The sequence below is a fragment of the Mustela erminea genome, chromosome 4 (assembly GCF_009829155.1).
Source record: "Mustela erminea isolate mMusErm1 chromosome 4, mMusErm1.Pri, whole genome shotgun sequence".
Lineage (NCBI taxonomy): Eukaryota > Metazoa > Chordata > Mammalia > Carnivora > Mustelidae > Mustela > Mustela erminea.
In genome coordinates, this window is record NC_045617.1 from 94248538 (window position 1) to 94271141 (window position 22604).

Sequence of the window (22604 nt, forward strand, 5' to 3'; positions counted from 1 at the left end):
TGAGTCCTTTAGAAATGCATGCTATAATTGCTGAATATTCTTTAGAACAGTAAATAAAAGAGAAATCAATTCCCTATCTTGTATGTCTCTGCAATATATGAGTATAGATTCAACTTTCTCAAAAGCTTTTGCTTTTTGCCAAAGATGAAGTATTTAATATAGAACAGGAGTGGGGTACCAAATGTTTAATTTCTTTTTTTGATATATAATTTCAACTTTTCAATGCCCAGTGGCACATCACATCATTCATACAGGAAAACATCCCTTTTTACCTCATTCTATCAAGTGATTTATAATTGCCACTTAAAAACAATAAGCAAGGGAGTATATGATTTGTGAATCCACTAGGCTGCTAATGGAAAAGCTCTCTACTGACCCAAGAAGGGCGCTTAAATTGTTATGGCTTCTATGTAGTTGGAACTACTTTAAATATTCATTGCACTTTAATGAACATACTTTTCCTTTAATTAGACATGGTGTTAATACTGTTTTAATCTGAATTGATTTGCCACACTGATCTGGGGAAGTCTGAATCTGTTTATGAATGAGTTCAAAGTCTCAAGCTTGCTAAAACTAGTAGTTAACGTTCCCAAAACTCTTGTGTCTAGAAAAGAAGTATAATATTTTCACAGGTGAAAAGATACAAGCTATGGCATTTAGCTGAAGGTTAAATAAATTTTGGGTAAGCTAAGGCTGGGAATATTTTGAAATTCTTTAATATCATGCTTTTAATACTCAAAATATAACAATTAAAAAAATCATTAATTCACTTGATCTTTCATTCATTCAACACATATTTATTTCCTACTATGAACTTATCAAAAGGATGGGCTAACAATGGAGAGCATTAATGAATTATTTGCAAGGTAGCAAAAATGACAGCTTCACAATATGAAGGAATTTGGTTTATCTTGGTGAAAATCAAGGAGCTAATAAAAACTTAAAAAGAAGTGGAAGTCTATTTCCCATATAAGTCTATATAGGACTATAATAAGTCCTAGTATTATACATTTTTGAACTCTCAAGATTTATTATCTTTGCCTCTATCACCATAATAATATTTATCATATAAATATAATAATATTTATCATGTGCCTACAGGTTTTCTTCAATAATCTCCTTACAAAAATGTATTAAGTAAGCATGCCTTTTCAAGTGTCAAAGGATATATTTTCCCAATGTATTTAGCAATCCAGGATTTAGCAATATATTTAGCAATCCAGGATATCTCTGGAGCATCACAGATTGATTAAGACATCATATTTCTGGCCAGTCAATACCAGGTTAAGGGATTATAGGTGAGGATGAAGTTGTTAATTTGCCTAGAGAGCTCATGAAGGCAGTTTACCTGGTGGGGGTCTAGTACTGTGAGGGCTGGTATCAAGGCAAATGCTCTCTCCCTTGGGACCACAGACAGGGCCTGCGGCTAGTGTTCAGGATAAAGAGCACTTCCCCTTTAACCTCTCATCCTCTGCAAAGTGGCTCAGTAGGATGGTGAGATCTTTCTGATCTAAGGTCCTTCAGTGTTTCTCAATCTGGTTATCCACCACAATCATATAAAGACTTTGAAAACACCAATGCTCAGGCCCTTCCCCAGAGAATCTAATTCAACGGTCTGGGGAGGGGCTCCAGAGCCTGCTAAAATTGGAAAGTTTGTCAATTGTTTCTTTGGAGAATCACTGAGCTATAGCAAGTGAAAAGCAGTAAAAATTACTTTATAATAGGATAAGCCACAAACTACTCTTAGAAGCTTAATCTTGGATGTGGTCCTTAAGTAAATTACAGCATTTTGGAGTTGGTCTATAAATAAATCAGGTCCTTCTAATTTGTATACAGGGTTTTTCTCAGAGCACCTGCTCCCCTGGAACTTCTTGACCTATATTTGTATCTTGCATTCATAAGTGCCTATACTTACCAAAGAAACACTTAAATCACATAAGAAAATGCTCTTTTCCTACAGCTTCTGTTGACAAGCCAGAATATATTGTTTTCTTCCTTATGCCTATTAAAGATAGTGAAAATCAGTTCCAAAAAACACTGCCCCATAAACACTCTAAAGATAACAATAAATGAACAATTAAGTAAATTATGTCATAGTTACTTGCCAAACTTTTGAGCAATTTTCTCAAATTCTTATGAAAAAAATGAAAATAAACAGGACCAAAAAAGACATATACCATATATGACAACTACGTATTTTATAGTTAAGGACTAGAAATACATTGTTTATAGAATTGGTGAGTGGAACTGTGAAAGATTTTTCACTCTGTTTCCTAATCTTTCCTTGGTACTGTTACACTGTTGGAATGGTTTAAAAAATAACTAACATTTATTAAGAAACTGCCAAGCACCAGAAATTTTGAGAATCTATAGAATGGATATTAATATTATTTTTTAACAGAAAAACTGAAGGACAAAGACATTAAGAAACATGTCTGAGTCATAGAGCTAGTAAAGGACAAAATTAGGTTCAAAGATTTGTCTGTTTCTTTTTTATTATCCTCTTCATCATTATTTTTTAAAATTGAAGGAGGGTACTCAATCAATAAGAACTCTGCCTCTCATCTCAATCCATTAGGAAATATGACCCACCTCAATAAAAACATTAGTTGTTTCAGGCTGTACGTTTCACATCCCGGTATGCTTTCTGGATACTAAACTGAGGGACATGGGGATTAGAAGTGAGGATCTTATCAATTTAGTTATCAACTAACAAAACATCCTTCTATCAGGAAAAAGTCAAGTAGGAAAATGTCAGTTTATAAACAACTTTTTGAGCTAAGTTAACTAAAAATATAAAGTTGGGCATTGTTTGACAAGAGACATACTGATAAGATGTGATTAGTTGATAAAACAAAATTCTGAAGTTTCTCAGCCTAGAAAGATTCAAGTCCTTAAAAATAATCCCCAAGGTAAAAAAAATGGCTGGAAAGAACGAAATGATAATAAAAGGCAATTTGCTAATACCAGTTTTATGTGCCATTCCCTTCGAGAGATACGCTCTATCTATGAAAAGGGGTCATTAAACTAGTTCAGACCCTGAGCTTCTCAGCCCCCTGGGAGCTCTAGCAGGGTGTGTGTCTGTCTTGGGGGGCACTGACTTGTGCCCCACCACTCATTGTCCTCATGCTCCATTACTCAGGCTCTGCCTCTTCCACCCAGGAATTGGTCCTACAGAGATCATCCCGCAAAATGCACTGAGCAAAGAGACCTGGTTCCTGGGAAGAGAGAAATGAAAAACTAGAATTCTCTTCCATTTTTTTTTTTTAAAGCTAGAAATCTGAACCAGATATGATCACTGCCCTTAAAAGTCTTATACTCTTGAAGGAAAATAAGACAGATTCTAAATAACACATACACTCCTTCGTGCTGTTATACACGTTTAATACCTTGCTTCATCTTTGTTTCTAATGCAATATCATGCATGGAATGGGTAACCTATCCTGTCTAGTGTTCAAATTTTGCATTGCTAATATTCCCATGCTACAGATTTTCACTAATCTATACCCAGCATCTACATTCTTTAATTAAATTTTTTTCTTGTGTATAAATATTCTTAATCTTCTCATAGATAAAATATAAAACAAAAGACATTTCTGCTAAATGGAATCTTTTCCCAGTATGGTCTTTGGGTAAGTTTTTTATTCATTACATTTTCATTTCACTAGCAAATAAACACTTGGAACTATTAAAATAATAAATGTAACTTGGGTTTCCTGTGGGCACAATGTAGAGATAAGGTCATAGCAAGAAGAACTTGTTTCACTTGCTTGTATCCTCACTCTGAAACAGAAGTCTGCCCCTGAAAACTTTTACCCATGCATCTCTGGGAGTCCTTCTGCTATCTTTACTACATCCCAAATAGACTTTTCCTCGTCTTCTCCATCTCCCTGGTTGATTGCCACTACTGTGAGTCAGCACTGGTATTGGTCCCTGGGACTTTCTGAAGTCAATACGGTGGCTTTCAGAAGTGAGTCTGTGAATTTTCATACCACTGGGCTCCTAGATAAAATATTGGACACCCAGTTAAATCTGAGTATCTGATAAGTAAAGAGAGCAATATATAGGGGACATACTTATACTAAAAAAAATTATCCTTTGTTCATCCAACATTCAAATTTAACTTGGTGACTTATATTTTTATTTGCTATACCTAGCAACCCTATCATGTACCCATGCCATGTTATGCTCTCTGCAGTCTCTCCTGAGCTAAAGTCACGTGTGTGCTGTGTACATGTGGGGAAAATCTCTCTCTCTCCTTCTTCTGATGTTTTGTTTTTTTTTTTTTTTTTTTTTTTTGGCTCTTTAGATCAAAGCTAGCTTGCTTGTGCCTCATATATCTCAGGACCCTTCACAGAAACAACTTTCAGTGTCTTTCTGTGGCCATCTATCTTGAGGGTTTAGACACAACCTATGAATGTCAGGCTCACTGGCATGGGCTTTTTTCCTTGTCCTTTTAGAATTTCCCCCAAGGGCTTGCCCTACAGATCTCCTTATTGGCTGGCTCCTCTCAGGCAAATCAATTTTTATAATGAAGGCTTCCAGCTCTATCAGCTTATAAGGTACATACAATTTTATTTCAGCAAAGACTTACAACAAATCTGTAACCACTGTTAGACTGTGATTACGGGAAATGCCTTCAAAGTACCTCTAAAGTTCAGGGAAGTGTTCTTTACCTTTGGAAGCACTTAGAGAAACTACAGGGAAAAAGTGGCTTTGGGACCTTAGTTTTTCAGAAACGTGGGTGAGTTTGACAGTGAAAGAAATTTCAAGCAAAAGGAACAGTATAAATGGAGGTAAGAAAAGAGGGAAGTTCAGGGTAGGCTTACTTTGGTTTGGTGACAGCATATGATATAGTGTAACCTGAATCTGTAAAAAAAAGTTGGGGACCTGGCCAAGGAAAGTTCTCCATGGCCATGGTCAGGAGCTTGCAACTTCTTCTCCAAGCAATGGGAAGCACTTACAGGATTTGTTTAGAAGAAAATAAAATCAACAAAAAGTAATCAAGTCCTGTTACACAGATTATGTTTCAAGTGTGAGAAATTACAGGAGAGAGATTAGATTATCAGACAAATAAAAAAGGTAATGGGTAATGAAGGCCCAAGGGGGAGAGAAGAGAAAGACAAGGAAAAAATAATTGAAAAGAAGACCTTGGTATGAAACCTTTGTAATCCATTTAATCAGCAGAGGAAGGTTTTTGTTTGTTTGTTTATTTGTTTATTTATTTATTAATTCCAAGCACCCAGGCTCCTCCAGACTAAGTCAGAATCTTTGGGGATGAGACCGACACATCAGTATTTTGGAGGCCTCCCTCATGACTCCTGTGCTTAGGCAAGATTGAACACCATTACTGTAGAATAAGGGTTCTCGCACTTCAATAGGAATCAATCACCTACAGACCTTGTTGGGTACCCTCTTAAAGTTTCAGCAGATATGGAATGAGGTCTGAGGATTCACATTTCTAACAAGTTCCTAGCTGGTTTTTATGCTGTTGGTCCAAGGACCACATTAGTAGAACTCCTGGCATCAGAACCAGTAGTTAATTAGCTATTACTGTGTATGCATGTCTTGGATGGTTGCGGGTAGGGGAAAAAAGTTAATTATAGGTGATGGACATTCTGAGCCTGAGTAAATGGCGCAATAGAGATGCCATTCAAAGAGTCATAGATGTAGAAGAAAATAGAAGTTTGGCTTGAATGAGAATATTGTGAGAAAAGACAATGGAAAAGAGTGTTCTATGGGGACCATTATAAGTACAGAGTAGTAGGAAGAGGGAGCCAGTAAGAAGTAGAGAACCATCAGAGACGGAAGAGGAGAACCAGAATGACACAAATGCCTCTAGGGGAGAGAGTGGTCAAGGCTACTGTACTAAGAACAACAAGATACTTCCAAACCCACTGAACACAGAAACCGAGGTCCCACACTTTCTTTATCTTCTCTTTACTATCCTTAGCAAAGAGAGGTCACATTCAGCATGATAACCCTGGAGGCAGCTTAAGGTCTTCAGTGCAAAAAACAGAGGGATCTATGTCCCTCATACTGTACTTACTAAGGAAAAGAGGATACTACCATATGACACAAAGCTTTTTCAGCTTTGAGGGTTGAAACAAAAAGGGCTTTTCACTTACTTAATGGGGATAAGGACAAAGTATCAGCATGCAAGCAGTTAAGCCACCAGCAGTTGTTAAGAATTTACAATGAACCGGGTGCTGTTCTAATGCTGCATGCCATGCCTTTCCTGCTCACAATATGGTTTGTAGACTAGTGGCATCGGCATCACTTGCTAGAAATGCAGACTCACCCACACCAGACCTACTGAAACAGAATCTGTTTTTTTAACAAGATCCCTAACCCAGGGATCTTGTTAACAATGAGAGCTCGAGAAGCACTGCTTTTAGGTATCACGAACTCATTTAACCTACTCAATGCTAACCTTCTCAATGCTAACCTACTCAATAGTAGGAACTATGAGAAGGGAGCTAAATTACAAAGAGGTGAAAAAATATTTGTACAGAGTCAGAGAGCTCATGGGGCAATGATCTAAACCGAGACAGTCTAGGTCCATAGACCTGGATCTAACTTGTGTTACACCAACCCTCAAGAAAGTCTCCAGTGGCCCTCAGCACCATCGTTGCTGGAAACTTCCATCCATGGTGGCTCTTGTCCAATGTTTCTAAGGTTCATGTCCTCCCTTTTGTGCTCTGTGTCTACCATCCAACTTAAGCAAGTTAACCTCCTCAGCTTAGATCTCAACTCACAGTCACTTCCTCAAGAAAACAATTTCCAATACCCTAAGAATTGGTATTCCACTCTTTCTTTCATCATTTATTTATTTATTTCATCATTTATTTTTCTTACTATGATAAAAATTTATGTGATTTTTTTTATCTTTCTTATGAGGCTCAAGCTCCTGGAGGGCAAATGCACATGTGTTTTGTACCTCACAGGATCTCCAATCTGCCCAATACAGAGCCTGGTACATAGTTGACACAGTTGTTACCTAGATGAGTGTGTGCAGGAATGGCTTTTGAACCAAACGTGCATCTTGTCCATATTAGCATGACCTGCAGTGACACTCAAAACCGAACATTCTCTCCCTCCATGGAATTAAGAAAACTGGTGAGGCAAAAGCACAGACCTGAACAATCAAAGGGAAGTATAAACTTTGAGGCTGAACCCTAACCCTCCAGGCAAGTCTGCGTCTGCCATGAACCTTCAGGACCTCCTGAAGCCATGAGAACCCTTTGAACACATTTCTGCTTTCCAGAATCCAGAGCCTATACTCTGCCTTCAGGCTTTGAGACAGTAGAGGAAAGTCAGAGTGGCCCAGGTGAGGCTTCTCCATGTTGGGAGGGTAGATCTGGAGGGAAAACATTGGCTGTTCTAACACAAATCCTGTAACTAAACAGAATCCATTCATTCTGAGCACTGCTCATCAGGTACCTTTCAGAGGCCCTGAATTCCCTTGAATGACAGAGAATAAGCCTTGATTTCAGTGAATGGCTCTACCATAATAATCCTATCTGAGAAAATTGGATTGCAAGGCCACTTTAAAATATACTCCACTGTAATTTTGTGTTTCATTTTCCCAAACACTCTTGCTCCTATGGATAGTTCCTATACCTTGTGTTCTCATATTATATTAACATAATTAGGCTAACTAGGCCTTAATGTTGCTACTCTTGTAAAATAACTGCAAAGGGGCTTGAGAAAAATGCTGCTGATGTTTTTTCTTAAAGAGATGGTTAGATTTAATTTCAACATTTTTGGAAAATATTGAACGACAGTAATCAGCTTTAAGCTTAACCAGGTGACAGTCCCGACGACAGATGACAGGGATGAGGGTTTCTCAGTGTGGAATAGCTGCTTGCTAATTCTCCAGGCGTTTCTTCAGTGTCTCTACCACATGACTCAATCATATGGATACAGGCTCAACTACTCAATTTCCTTATGGGTGTTTTTGGTCTGAATTGACACGTGCTACTTCAAGCTCAGTCACGAATGAAGAATACTTAGGTCAACCTTGTGTCTTAGACCTGAATTTCTCAAACTCTTAAAGGCTTACGAGTCATCTAGGGGCCTTGTGAAAAAGCAGATTCCAGTCAGGTATGACCTGGGGAGTTTTCATTTCTAATAAGCTCCTAGGTGATACTACTGCTATGGGTCCATACACAACACTTCGGGGAGCAAGGTCTTAGAAAACAAAATGACATTGATTTTGTGGTATACAATGCAACTTGGCACCCTGATAAGCCAGATGCATTGCCTAATTGTTGTTGTGTGCCAAGGCTGTGATGAATGTAACCCTATCCACCAGCACTCGGGCAGAAATAATCCAGAGAAATGAGTCACTTCCAGGATTCCATCCTGGGGAGGGGGCCCCTGGGGTGATCTGTTTGACTCAGGGAAGAAACAGACCTGCTGTCCAGTCTAGAGCTGTCTTGGGCAAATATAGAATCTTGGAATTTCCAGGTTTCCTCTTTAAAAATATTTATACTGAGCACATAGAGAAGTGTTTGGATGTATCTAGAATAGGTTTGAGCATATGCTGATCACTCTAAAATTGAATTAAAAGCAATGTGGTCCAATAATTGTGTAATAGCTACCAGGTTAAAATGGAAAATACTCTCCAAACACAATATAAAAACAAAATAAATTAGCTTGTTTCAGTTAAATAATGTGTATCATAGAAAAGATTAGGAAAACAACTGTTAGAGCTAATTATTGTTTAAAGTGGCAGGAGAGGCAAGGGAGTGGTTCACTTTATTCCTCCTGTGTTTCCACCATGTTGGATGTGTCAAAGAGGAAAAGGTAACTTTTCCTTGCCCTTACCCCAAGCTCCTGGTAGTCTTATACCACTGAGGGAAGTACCAGCAGAGAGATTTGATTAACTAATCCTGACATGATGGTTAAGAAATAGATGTTACAATAATTTCACTAGGAGACTATGATTAACATCATTCAATAGCATAGTTCACATCTAACCAAACACATCTACTTTATTCCACAGGAAAAAAATATTCTAGTATATATTCCCAAATCCACTGTGATGATATTCATCTACTACATAGTGGAATGTTACAGAAGAATATTAGGACTTGAGGCCCAGACTCGTGATGGGACTTGTCCATTGTCACACAAATCTTCAGAGAACTAGGTTTAGAACTTAGGTGCTCTGAACATTTCTCAATTTAGTCTGCATTGTTTTATCTCATGCTATCTAATCAATCTTTTTTCCTGATGCCAATTTAAGACAAAAACATCCAAGCTTGTCTGACACAAAATCCTCAGTCTGAGAACCTGGGGCCATATTATAGTCTTCCCACCTACAGTTGATCCTGAATCCTGACTAGGGTTTGTTCTGAGTTGATGTGAAATGATATTAAAGATGAAATCATGTGTCAGCGAGAAATTTGCTAAACAATTTGTAGCAGGTTCCATGATATGCAGAGGGTAGGAGTTTGTCCAGACTGGAAGTTTCATTCCCTTATGGTTGAATAAGAGAATTGAGGCTTCCTTTCACCAACTTGTGGACTGGTGATTGGCATTAGATTTGTCTTAGTACAAAGATCTGTTGTTACAAAGAATGGTACAGGGTATGATAGGACCTAATATAGCATTGGGATTAAGAATATGAACTTTGGTACAGACAGACTTAGATTTAAATCCCAGCTCCAACCTATACTACCTGAAGAGTCTTGTAGAAATCCTTCATCCTCATGATCTTTAGTTTCCTTACCTATCAAATGACAATAAAAATATTCCTCTGACTTATAAACTTGTAAAGATAGCATGGTGTGACTAAAAACACCAGTATCACATAGTACACAATGTGAACATTAAATAAGGTAATAATGTTTTCCCTTATTAAAAGATAGAATCAGGAAGGTAAGCTTGAATCAAAATATCCCAAGGTAAGATCCTGACATGGATGTTTAATAAGATTTTAGGATAAACTAGGAAAAAAGGTCTAGAGAATGACCTTTCTTGGAAGTTTCTAAAAATAATGTTGGTCCTCATTCATGTTGGCTTATGTTGTCCTTCCACTCAGACTGGAGCTAAGTAATCAAGGGCAACATCTTCCAAACCTGGAAAATGAAACACTGTCCCTCATGAAGAAACAGGAAAGTCTTTTTTTTGCTCCTATTCTTGAGTGCAGTGTATTGAAGCACGAATGCTTCAGTTAAACATCTGCTCATAGGTATGATATTAATGAAATTTAACAGGGAGGACAGGCTGCAGGGGAAGCAAATCTGCTTCATTTCCTCTTTGCCATTTGCTATGGACCACATTTGTCTGTTTCTTCTTTACCTGTGCTTTTACTGTGGTAAAAATAAAGAACTGGAGACATGGAAATTGTTACTTTCTTAGAATTAGCCAGATGGAAAAGTGAGGTCATGATGGCCTACAAGGAGAAATAACACCCGCAAACACCTGGGCCACTTGAATAATCATGGAAACATTTCTTTGAGTCCAGAGCAATCCTTGCTTAAGGATTTTGATGCCTGATTCATTTTATTCAAGAGCCTGGTCCAGCAAAATGTAAAGTATTTGATTTAAAAATTCAGTCTGGCCACATTGTATTAAGCTCAATAATATGTAGCTTTCCTAAGTTGGGGAGGCGGGGGGAGGCCTCCAAACCGAAATACCTTATAGAGATCTGGAGAATGTAGAGAATACCTTTAAAAATAAAAGCATGCCACAGAGGTTTGAAAAGTGGTGATAATTTTGTCATATCACAGTACAAATCTCCAAATTAATAGGCTAATCAATGATGTGAATACTATCTACAAAGAATCAGATTAGGTTGGAGTCGGGGACACAAAAAGCATGCCTAGAAGGAGTATAAGACTTGAACTTTGTACCTAACTGGGGATATAATAATGGATATGATAATATAATGATTTTAATAACAGGTACACTCATAGAGTTCGTCATAGCGTTCGTATTTCATAGGTGTGGAAATTGTAGATTTTGGCATGTTTTCTACATAGTCTTTGAAAATGTGTGTATGTTTCGTATCTTCTGTAACATCTTTTCTCGTACCAGCTTTATTTGAGCCTTTCTTTGGAATTCAATGCCAGCCAACTTTCTATGTCCCTGCTTCTGGGATCACCTTGTCAAGATAATCATGTTTATCAGAAGTTCTAAACCCTTCTGTGCTCAGGACTACTTGGGTGTCTTCAAGATATTTGGGAGATGCCCTTCCAATTGTCAGAGCTGTTTCTGGCCACTTCTTTCTGTCAGTGTTTACACATCTACAGAGATCTCCAAGAACTGACCTACTGCTTCTTTCATGTCAAGAGATTGCCAATTATCCAACCAGTGTGCTATTTATTACCCAACCAGTGCTATTTATTTAGCCACAACTCCTGCTTCCCTGGCCCACTGATAGCATCTTCTATCATGAAAATTTTCCATATTGAGCTGGTAAGGGCAGTGACCCAAGTATGACAAAGGAAAGCAAAATGCATTAGAGAGCTATAAAATGTAGTATAAATTTCCCCTCAAATCGCATAAACCAGAAGTTCTCAAACTTTACCACACATCAAAATCACAGGGACAACCTTTTGAGAATCACTGCCACATGTGAATCAAAATCATTTCCAAATAACATGCGATCCAAACAAAAGACCCCCTCATTTTGCTCTGTGACAAGGAGTTTTTAACCTAGAAGTTCTTGGAGACACTTTGATAAGATTCTAGGTATTTGTGGTACTGTACAAATTATATATTATATTACATTGGCATGGGTGCAGTTACCACTGGATGCTTGAGAAAGCTCACTGCTCTCAACAGAGACTCCAGGGATTCATTTTCTCGAACAGCTTCTATAAGTCCCACTGAGGCCATGCACAGAGAGTCAAGCCAGCACACTGGAGGAGGCACTGATATTAGAATGTAGCAGAATAAGGTCTATAGAGCCTATATGTATAGAGCCAATGTGTAATTCTCCTGTTCTTTTTATGGTACGTAGAACAATTTTACTACTACTACACTGACCTTTGTAATCAATTACTCCATTCTTCTATGGTTACCCACTGACTCTTACTGAGATGTAAGATGATCTATCAACCAGTCAGCCAGAAAGTTTAGATGGAGCACCAGTTATAGGCCTAGTATGGTGTTGGATCAATGAGGAACCCCAGAAATTGCAGAGTCCCTGCTCGCAGATAATTCTGCGTGAAGATACTGACATATATTACTTTTAAGCCCCATGAGAATAAAACCTTGCTTTTCTTACCTCAAATCCTGTCTTGTGGGCCTAGAAGAGCCCCCTAGTAAATCAGAGGAGCACAACCAATCATTACGTGAGTGCATCTAAGACCTCAGGGGTTTATACTGTAAATATCATAATGATATTGCCAGGTAAACAAAATATTCACAGTGGCTGATTGGACAAAGCTCTTACACCTGGAGAGTACTGCTGAATAAAGGAAATAAGGGACCCAACTAATAATGCATATGAATAATCAGTAAACTTGCCTCAATAGGTAAAACAAATTGATGCTTAAATATGAAACAGTTCCAAACCTTTCTTAAACCAGATGTCTGGCATAGCTAAGAACTCAGGTAAAAGACTGTGGACTAGAAAGATCACCTCTCCACTGCATTCTTTTCCATAGCAAGTGATAATGTTGATGGCAAAAGATTCAGGTAAAAAAAAACATGCTGCCCACCCATATATTCATGCTTCCTTCTGTAAGTACGAAGCAAGCAAGGCCTTACCTAGATTTCAAGCTGATGAATCATCTGTCTAGTTTCAGTAAACCCCAAGGGACTGCTCAGCTTTGTAAAGCTGAAACTGTGTCAGCTTCTGGATGCATTTAAACAGGACAACATGCTAAAAGGAGGCAGGTTATGAGGTTTCCTGAGGCATCCCTGGTTTCTAAGTGCATTAAGTTCTCCCTCATTGCACAAAAAAAAAAAAAAAAAAAAAAAAGCTTTTTAACTAAACAAAACCTGGAGAAAGTTCTTTTTAAAATCATGTATGGATGCTGTTTCTATCAAATCCATAAACAGAAGTATTAATGGTTTTCTATGTGAGGCCATTCATTTATCCAAACTGACAGCCTTCCTATTTCATTATCTCCACGGAAGCACACACATAGTCTTATACACATCAGAAGAAAGAAAATTCCTCCTTCTTGGGAAACACCTGTCTTGGGAGTTCTTGGTTCTGAGCATGCACAGGGTCGAGCATACAAATGGTGCAGTGACTCTTTTAGAAGTCACATTTGTCCCTGAAACTTCAGTCACCTGGAGACTGCATGCCTCATTGCCTGCAGCAGCTCAATCCTGACAGTGTAGAATGAATTTAGAAATCTCATTTGAGGAACAAAATTTGACCTGAGAGTTTAAACAACACAGTATATCTAATGCTGAAATAATTTTTTTTTTTTTTGCAATTTTTGCTGACTGTAGAATCAATCTTTCTTTCTTTCTCCTTCTTGCTATTGGGCTGTTACAATAATTTCGGTTTGGTTTGGATTTTTTCATGGAAAAGGAAGATGACAGGACTCAGTAAACTAGTACATCAGTGAGCTGCATATCTCCATTTTTACACACAGAAAATTTCTGCTTCTTTTGCTATGCTAACACACTTACACATAATTCCTGGAATCCCTACTACATTCATATCCACTGCTCTCAGACACACACTCACAAGGCACCAAAACACAAAATCTCTGCATGTCAAAATCAAGCTAGGCTGAAGATGTAGATAGGTGGATATGGCACCAGGTGGATGTGTAATCAGTAATAAGAAATACATCGAACCCCATAATGAAAAGAAATCCCCCAAATTGTTCAGGATTCCCCCTCCCCCTTCCATTCACTGATTTATTAACCCTGAACAAAGATGTAATTGCAGGGTCTCAGAAACAACTTTTTTCCTTTTTTTTTTTTTTTTTTTCATTTTTGGCATTTGTTTTGTTCGGCTTTGAATTTCTTAATATCTAGTCATACCATTCATTGCCTGTTTTCTTCACTCAGTTGCCCATCTTCCCCTCCCCCAAGAAATGAAAGAAGCATTAGCTTCTGAGTCTTAAGGATGAGACCTCTGCATTTTCTTTGCTTGTTTAGGGCAAGAAATGAAGTGCTGCCTCTTTAATTGGCAGAAGCATGCAGGAGGAGCATACCTTTAATTTAGTGTTGGGATACCTCACTTGCACCCTGGCTGTTGTCTTATTGGAGACGGCAGCCTGCCTGAGATCCTCTAGCACTGAAATAATATCATCCAGCACGCATTTCTTATCCTGATTTTTCAACACACACAGATGGGAAAAAGTATAATTATAGCCCTTGTGGTTCACCTTCATTTCCAGCACGGCTCGGTGGGTCTGCAGGATCCCCTCAGCCTGGAGCAAAATATTGTCCCCGGGTGGGGAGAGGAGGATCACCCTGCCATACCTCCCAGGGGTGTGTAAGTCCGAATAGAGCTGGCTTTTGGACTGGTCCAGGGGGAAAAGGCTGCTGGCCAGGCTGCGCTCGATCTTGGCCAGGCTGTGGCTGGGAGCGACCAGGCGCTCCAGGTCGCCCTCGGGCTGGAAGCGGTTGAGCGCGCTGAGGCCGAAGGTGATGGTCAGGACTGCGGGCACGGTGAGGAAAAAGACCGGGTGCCGGCTCACGCACAAGCCCAGCCTGTGGCAGAACGACTGGAGCCCTCTGCGAAGCACCTGCCGCAGCATCCTCCACCAGATCCAGCTCGCAGGCGCTCCCGGCCGTCTTAAAAAGCACATGTGACATGTGTAAGCGCCGGGCTTCCCCTCCCACCCCCTCCCGGCCAGCCCCCTTCCCCACACCGCCGCGTCCCCACCCCCGCCGCTTCACCCCCAGCCACTCCGCCTGGTCTTTCCCCGGCCCCACCTCCATGCGCTCTTACTACTCTTTCAAACACTGCAGCAAGTTGCAGCAAGGCGGGCAAATATCGACAGCGCGCGCGGGGGCCCGCGGCGGGCACTGCGGGGGCACCGCGGGGCCCACCCCTCCCCGGCCTCCCCGCGCCCTCGCCGCCTCCTGCGCCCCTCTCACCGCATGAGCAGCGTTCCCGCGGTCTAGCCCTTCATCTCGGTGCTGCAGTCCCCCGGCCTCCCTCGCTGGAGGTGGTTCCGTGCGGAGCGTCCCACAGATGTGGATTTCCTCTCCGTCCTGATGGGGTTCGGTGCCTAACTGGAACCATGTGCCTCGGTGTTGTAAGAAGCAGACATGTGCCCCATAAGGGGCGGGGGGGGGGCGGGGAGGAGAGAGACTAGAAGGGAGGGAGCTGTTGGGGGGGGGGCAGCTAAGCTTTCCTTTTTTTAAGATGCTGGCAGTTATTTTTAGAGTTTTGTTTTCCCTCTTCCCTTCTAGCTGGAGTGAATGGAAGAGGAAACGGGTGAAGGTGCTGCTGGCCCATTGGAGCACTGGCAATTAGAGCCTGGGGAGGGGGGGCGGCGTAAAGGGAGGGAGCTCGAGGGCTCCTGGAGGCAAGCGGCGTTTTTGCCCCTCCAGTTTCCTCCAGTGCCCTCGAATTCTGCTTTTCTGCTGAAGAAAAGGGAGCGGAGAGGATGATGCTGCATTTTTAACATACCACAAAGCATGCAAGGGATTTCCTTGCAACACCTTCCACGCTGTCATTCCACAGACTAGCAGGCTGCAGCCCAGGGCTGCGAGAGACCCGGTGGTGCGTTAAGAATTTGGGAACCTTTCCTAGCTGTGGTGATTGGAGGTGAGGCATTTGCCAATAGCAGTCGCCTATGGCTTGGGGTGTGTGTGTGTGTGTGTGTGTGTGTGTGTGTGTGTGTATCCTGCGCGTTGGTAGTGAAGATCCACAGGCAATGTGTGGTTTCCCATAAAATATTACATTCACTTTCTGTGCTTGTGAAGTTTAGACAAAAAGTTCTTAAAGCTGGTTTCAGTTCCCTTCCCCCATTCTCCCTTCCATAGGAAGTGGACCAAGAGGTTATCTAATTTTCTCTTGTGAGTGGAATTCCAGAAACAAACATTTTGGGACACCCATCACACAGTTTTTGCCTGAATAAAGAGGACTAGGAGGCTAAGGGGAAACACATTGGAGTCATTTGATGTGTTAAACAGTGAAGTCTACTTCACCACAGAGGAAAGAAAACTGCCACCATGTACAATTCATCCCTCAAGACCTACCACTGTGAAGGTGGGAAACTCTCATCAGCAGATCCCATGATCTTCAAAAGCTTTAATATTAATAAATGTGTGTGTGTATTTTATTTTTTACTGATGGGACCTTTCACAAGACCTTGTTCTGGAAAGGATATGAAGAAGTCTAGAAGACAAGTTCTAAATTTGGTTGTGAACTAGAGACCTGCCTTCCAAAGCTTCTGTTCTTTTTGCATTGACTTCATAGAGAAGATTGAGTTTCAAGAGATGATTCATTCACACTTTCCTAATCATAGTGAAAGGACCAGTTCTTCATCACATACTTAGAGATGTGCCCATCTATGCACGCATACAAACAAGATGAAGTACTCATCCTCTTAATAGACGCCTTTTATTTTTGCTAGTGGGATAAATTTTTCAGTTTGGACACCAGTGAGACTGCAGACAGCTCAAAAACAGGGGCAACGTTTAAGGGTAATAGTTTAAATGTAGTGTTATATGTAAGATTAAGGAAAAATTCCAGTCTTTTAAACTGAAAGTGACCTTGGAGACCGTTGAGTTTGCATCTCCACTGTAGGCAAGAATGGCTTCTATAATACTCCTGATGGCTCTCCACCCAATCCATGCTGCTCTATATCATTTCTATTCTATTCTAGTCTACTCTGTTCTATTCTATTCCATTCTACTCTATTTATTTGATGCTTTAAAAAAAAAAGATTTTATTTACTTGAGAGAGAGAGAGAACGTGAGTGGATGGAGAGGCAGAAGAAGAGAGAGAAGCAGACTTCCCACTGGCCCACTTCCCAACATGGGGCTCAATCCCAGGACCCTGAGATCATGACCTGAGGTGAAGGCAGATGCTTAACTGACTGGCTCACCAAGGTGCTCCTCAATGCTTTTATATCAGTATGAACACATGGATATTTATACATATTTCTATTGTGTTTGGGTTATAATTCAATACCACTTCAATTACTTTATTGCTCAAATTGTTCCAACTCTGTTCATTGGCTTCTGTCTCCCTTTGACATATCCCATTATTATTATTGAGTCCTTTAAAAAAAAAAAAAAGGTATTCCATACTTTCTTGCTCTGTAATATATTCTAGGCTTGTCTTATATATTTCCTGCCCCAGTATCAGCCATTTCTCTAAGAAGCTCTGGTTTGTTTTATTAGACAATGGTATTAGAAACAAAAATCTGATGCTAAATGTGCTACTTGCTGTTGTGGTGCTATCACTTCTAAGCCTTCCCAACTGGTAACAAGGAAATACATGGTTGTACAGATCTTCCTTAACTTATGCTGGGATTATGTCTTAACAAACCTGCAATAAGTTGAAAATATTGAAAGTTCAAAATGTATTAATACCGCTACCTACCAAAATTATAGCTTAGTCTAGTCTGCCTTAACATGCTGAGAACACTTACATTGGCCTACAGTTGGATAAAATCATTTAGCATAAAGCCTATTATCATTATTTTTTTAAGACAGAGTGAGTGCACATGTGTATGGAGGATAGGGGCACAGAATGAGGGGGTGAGAGAGAATCTTAAGCAGGCTCTATATGGAGCCTGACCACAGGGCTCGATCTCAGAACCCCGAGGTCATGACCTGAACCGAAGTCAAGAATCGGGCTCTCAGCTGACTGAGCTACCCAGGCACCCAAACATAAAGCTTATTTTATAATACAGTGTTGAATATCTCATGTAAATTGATTGACTATGGTACTGAAAGTGAACAACAGAATGTTTGTAAGTACACTGGTTGTTTACCCTGCTGATTGCATGGCTGATTGGGAGCTGTGGCTCACAGCCATTGCCAAGCATCACCAGAGATTGTCTTACTGCATGTGGCTAGCAAAATTCAAAGTCTGGTGTCTATAGGATCATGAAGTTGAAAAATCATACATTGAGCAATTGTAAATTGGGGACTGTCTATATACTAATCTGTGCATGTGTGTATCTATGAATAGTTCTCTGTGGCTCTCTAGATCTACAATAAGCTAACGAGAGTTTGTACTTACGTCCTCTGACTCTAATCTGTTGCCATGTGGATCGCTGAAGCCTCTTTCCCATGCTTGCCTGTAACCTCTCACTTCAATAGTGACAAACCGGGGTAGTAGGTGATTTTTAAATTGCTTATCTATAATGAAAACGTATTTTTATTGGAAAAAAAATAAGGGATAAAAGAAAAACATGGTTCCTTAATTTTGATACTGTAAAAAGCTAATGTCAAATACTATCATGGCTTCATTAGAAAGAAGAAGTATATGCTCAGAAGAAGAGAAATGTTAGTCATATTTCAGATTAACCTTTAGGAAGTTAATTTGCACTAAAATATCACTGGATATCAATCACATGATAATTCTAGCAAACCTCATTTAAAATTAAGCTTACTATAAACCTGAAAGCAGTACCTTTAGAGGCCAATCAATAACAACACCAAAAAAATCTGTGCTGTTCAGTACATATGGGTAGTGTCTTTTCTGATATATGTTGATCAGTATCAGTTTTCAAGATTTGGAACCAAGTTGGACTCAATCCAGTTGGTCTTTTGTAGGATAGGACACCAGAAGAACATGAATTTGCACAGAATGGCTGAGTTCTAGGCCAGTTTCACAAGTTACTTCCTGGGTGTTTTGGGCAAGACTCCTGACTCTCTGATCCTGTTTCCTTATTTATGAACTTGGATTATGTTCTTTTTTTTTTTTTTTTTTTTAAGATTTTATTTATTTATTTGACAGAGAGAGAAATCACAAGAAGGCAGAGGCAGGCAGAGAGAGAGGGGGAAGCAGACTCCCCTCTAAGCAGGGAGCCCGATGCGGGGCTGAATCCTAGGACCCTGAAATCATGACCTGAGCTGAAGGCGGAGGCTTAACCCACTGAGCCACCCAGGCGCCTCTTGGATTATTTTTTTACCCACTTTTTAATTCATTCATATCCCCATTCACCAAAACACTGTAATTCTTGTTGTATAACTAATGCTGTAATGCTAGTGATTGCAACAAATAAACCTCTAAATGTTAGCAGTATAACACAATACAAGATTTTCTCTCGTTCAAGGGAAATAGTTCATTAAGGATCTTCCTGCTTAGTGAGAAAAGGTAAACCTTGGTTCCAAAAGTCATTCATCCTCCTTTAACTCCTGGCTTCCAAGGACATTCCTGAGGTCATTTCGTAGCTAGTCACCAGCCTAGAGGAGCCCACTGGGGAGGTGTTATTGGCTCAGTGTGGAATAGGATACATCACTTCCTCTTGCATCCTAAGATTAGAATTTCATTGCAACAGAGGCTGAATAATGCAGTTTCACATAGAACTCATTCTACCATAGCCATCTCAAGCAATGCTGGCTTTGGGGCTTCAAGAAAATGTTCTTTGAGCTTCTTCTGTGGTAGCTTTAAGGAGTTTGCGTTGCACCACCATCTTTGTCAGGCTTATTGTATCTAGGAAGGGCACATTTTTTTTTTTAAAGACTTTATTATTTATTTGACAGAAAGACAATGAGAAAGGGAACACAAGCAGGGGGAGTGGGAGAGGGAGAAGCAGGCCTCACGCTGAGCAGGGAGTCCAATAAAGGGCTCCATCCCAGGAGAGTTGTAAAGGCAATTTTGGTCTTGATCATTTTGGATGTTCCTGGTTGCAACTGGTTTAAACAGTAAGGACATTTCTTATCTAACACAACACAGTGTTCAGAAGAATGGTAGTTATAGAGCTTGTGAATTTAGAGGTTCAGGGGTGTCATTAAGAACCTAAGTCCTCTTCCTCATTCTGCTTTGCCTATCCCCAGAGCATGAGCTTTGCACTCGTTCTTGCCCACGGACCACACAACAAGCAAAATGAAATCCTGGGGAAGAAGCAGCTGCCTCTTTCTGTGCATCTCTTCTAAGAGTGAAGAAGCCTTACCCAGAAGACCCCCACAACGGATTTCCTCTTAAGTCTTATTCCTTATGCCAATGTCTAAACCAATCACTGGTGAGAGGAATGGTAACACAGTAATTGGCTTAGACCAATCTGGACTCAGATTGTGGGGCTGGGAATGGAGCCAGCCTCCTCTCTGAGAACATTGTCATGTGGGAATTTATGTGGGGTTTACTTTGTTAGTTTGTTTTGTTTTAAACAAAAGTTTCTTTAGGAAGAAGCATAATGTGATGGCAGGGATGTTTGGATGTTGGGCAGCTGACATTAACCTTGGGTATTGAGTTTTTTTGCTTGGAGCAAATTAGTTTCTGGAGACCGGACTGAATAGAATGGAAAATAGACTCATTATCTGACAAAGGAATTGTTTTTCTGATCTGTAATCCATTTATATTAATAGTTTTATAATATGGCACAGAGGGAGTCCAATGATATTTGATAATTTAAAAATTACCTTATTTCCATATGGTACAAAAAATCCACTATCTCCCATCACCATTTCTGTATGGGTAGGAAATGATAGACGGGTAATGACTGAAGAGTTTATGAAGCATCTTGATTTAATATAAACAATAGGAAGTTTGATAGGATTTGCATTAATCGATAACCAAAAATTCATCATAGATAAGACTTTGCATCAAATTTGGCTTAGACGTTCAGTCTCCTTGTCATGTTGTTGCACCCCGTGCGTTTAAAACATAGAATAAACACCATTCTCATTCCAATTATTAAATACCCACACTGTGTATCCAAAAAAGGAACAAACAAGTGAAGGCATCCATTATTCTACCATTTATAAGTAAATCCTCAGTACCAAATTTTTGCCAGAATTCATATTTTTCTATGGTGGAATTTAAAGTTAAGTTCTGGAGAAGATTTCAAACGATCAAGGTTCTCCTTTCTCTTAACTTTCAGTTAGGGTCTCCTCTGGTTTCACCTCTGCATCACTTTGGTTCAATCATTCCGTGTCAGTATGCCTTAGATCTACATCTGTAAACTCATGCAAAGTTGCAGAATTGGACTAAGTGATCATTACCTTGACCTTCTGCTATGATTCCATAATCCTCTGAAAGTTAAGTTCATGGGGCTCACTTGCTAGGTTTGCTACATTTTAACAAGGGCAAACTCCCATTCCTTGCTGGAGTCCCTGCCTTGCTTTCCTGTTTACTCTTTGCACCCTATCAAACAGAGAGTTACTGAGGGTTGGAGTGAACCAGCACACAGGAGAATGAGAGCTTTGGCTATGGTCTGAGAAAAGATAGAGAGGCTGGAAAAATACTTGGAATATTGTAGTCATGGGAGAGTGGTTAGACTGAAGATGAAAGACTGCCTGCCAAGATACAGCTCAGTGCAGAGACTTATTGGATAATGCACAGAGATGACATGTTACTTTGTACACATTCCATTTTCGATCATTTAAATAAAAATTTTCTAATTTGGGAAGAAGTAAATCATACTTTTTTTTTTAAAAGATTTTATTTACTTATTTGTCAAAGAAAGAGAGAAAACACAGCAGGGGGAACAGGAGGCAGAGGAAGAAGGGGGTTCCCTGCTGAGCACGGAACCTGAGGCAGGACTCAATCCCAGGACCTTGGTATCATGACCTGAACTTAACCAACTGAGCCACCCAGGGATCCCTAAATCATACTTTTTTTTTTTTTTAAATCATCTTTTAGTTTTTTTCTTAAATCCAAATGTAATAAAGATCAATCAGTTGGCTCCACAAAAAACCCTAAACGTTTTCCCCCAGTTTTGTTCCTTCCTTTTTGTCTTCTCTCTCTCTCTCTTTTTTTTTCCTGAAATATTCCTAGCAAGGCCTCCTTGAAATTACTCCGAAAAACATATCTCTTTCTTCTGGTTGAACTCAGTAGTATACATCTCTCATATTATTTGTTATAACATTACACGTTTTCCAAAAACTGCAGTGCTCATAATCAAATCAAGTGGGTGATTATCAACCTGGGACTTTAGTGGTATTACTGCACCCAGAAGGAGCTTCTAAAGGACAAGTTGCTCATTAATTTCAGATCTGACCATGAAAATGCATCCTATTTCTTGACAAGGCAGTTGTCTCATTAGATCCTGGAAAATAAAGAATTTTATGAAGCCAGTCATTGAGTGGAAGTGAGCATCCGATTCACTCTGGAAGAACTGCTCTAGTGGGAAAGCACTAGGGGTGTCGCCCTGTGTTACAACTCCACATTTATTGCTGCATCATCAAATACCAAGATTGATATCATTACAGACAGCAACAGAAGATAACACTCCCTAACTCTGGTAACAGCAGTGTTCGCCCCTCGTAGGGTCTGAGAGAAAGAGATATATGAGTCCCAAGAGGAGGACTTGGAGAGGAGGCAGAAGGGTCACATAAAGCATGGTCTATCCTGGCGGGGTAAAGAATTACACCACTGACATTGTTAAAACGACAATGAAGGGTGATCATAAAAAAGCAGACCAGATTCTAATCAGTTTTAACATTTCTTTAAATTTTCTACAGTCAGTGCCATTACTGGCTATACAGGAAAGAGAGTGCTCCTACTGCCTTGCCCTCCCCCACACTTGGTGCACCACTGG

At 40.0% G+C, this 22604-nt stretch overlaps 1 protein-coding gene across 3 annotated transcripts in view; it reads right to left on the bottom strand.

Moving 5' to 3' along the window:
• PTCHD4 (patched domain containing 4) overlaps positions 1-15278 on the bottom strand; it is a 183231-nt gene extending 167953 nt beyond the window's left edge. Inside the window, exons 1-2 of one of the 3 annotated variants that reach the window (XM_032340210.1) lie at positions 15034-15278; positions 14142-14727 (exon numbers count right to left, since the gene is read on the bottom strand). In XM_032340210.1, the coding sequence (XP_032196101.1) occupies positions 14142-14727; positions 15034-15038 (591 nt within the window). In that variant the 5' untranslated portion in view covers positions 15039-15278. Of the gene's footprint in view, positions 1-14141; positions 14742-15033 lie in introns of those variants that run through there. The other 2 variants (XM_032340211.1, XM_032340209.1) reach the window with 2 other exon arrangements.
• Between the last annotated feature and the right edge of the window lie 7326 nt (positions 15279-22604).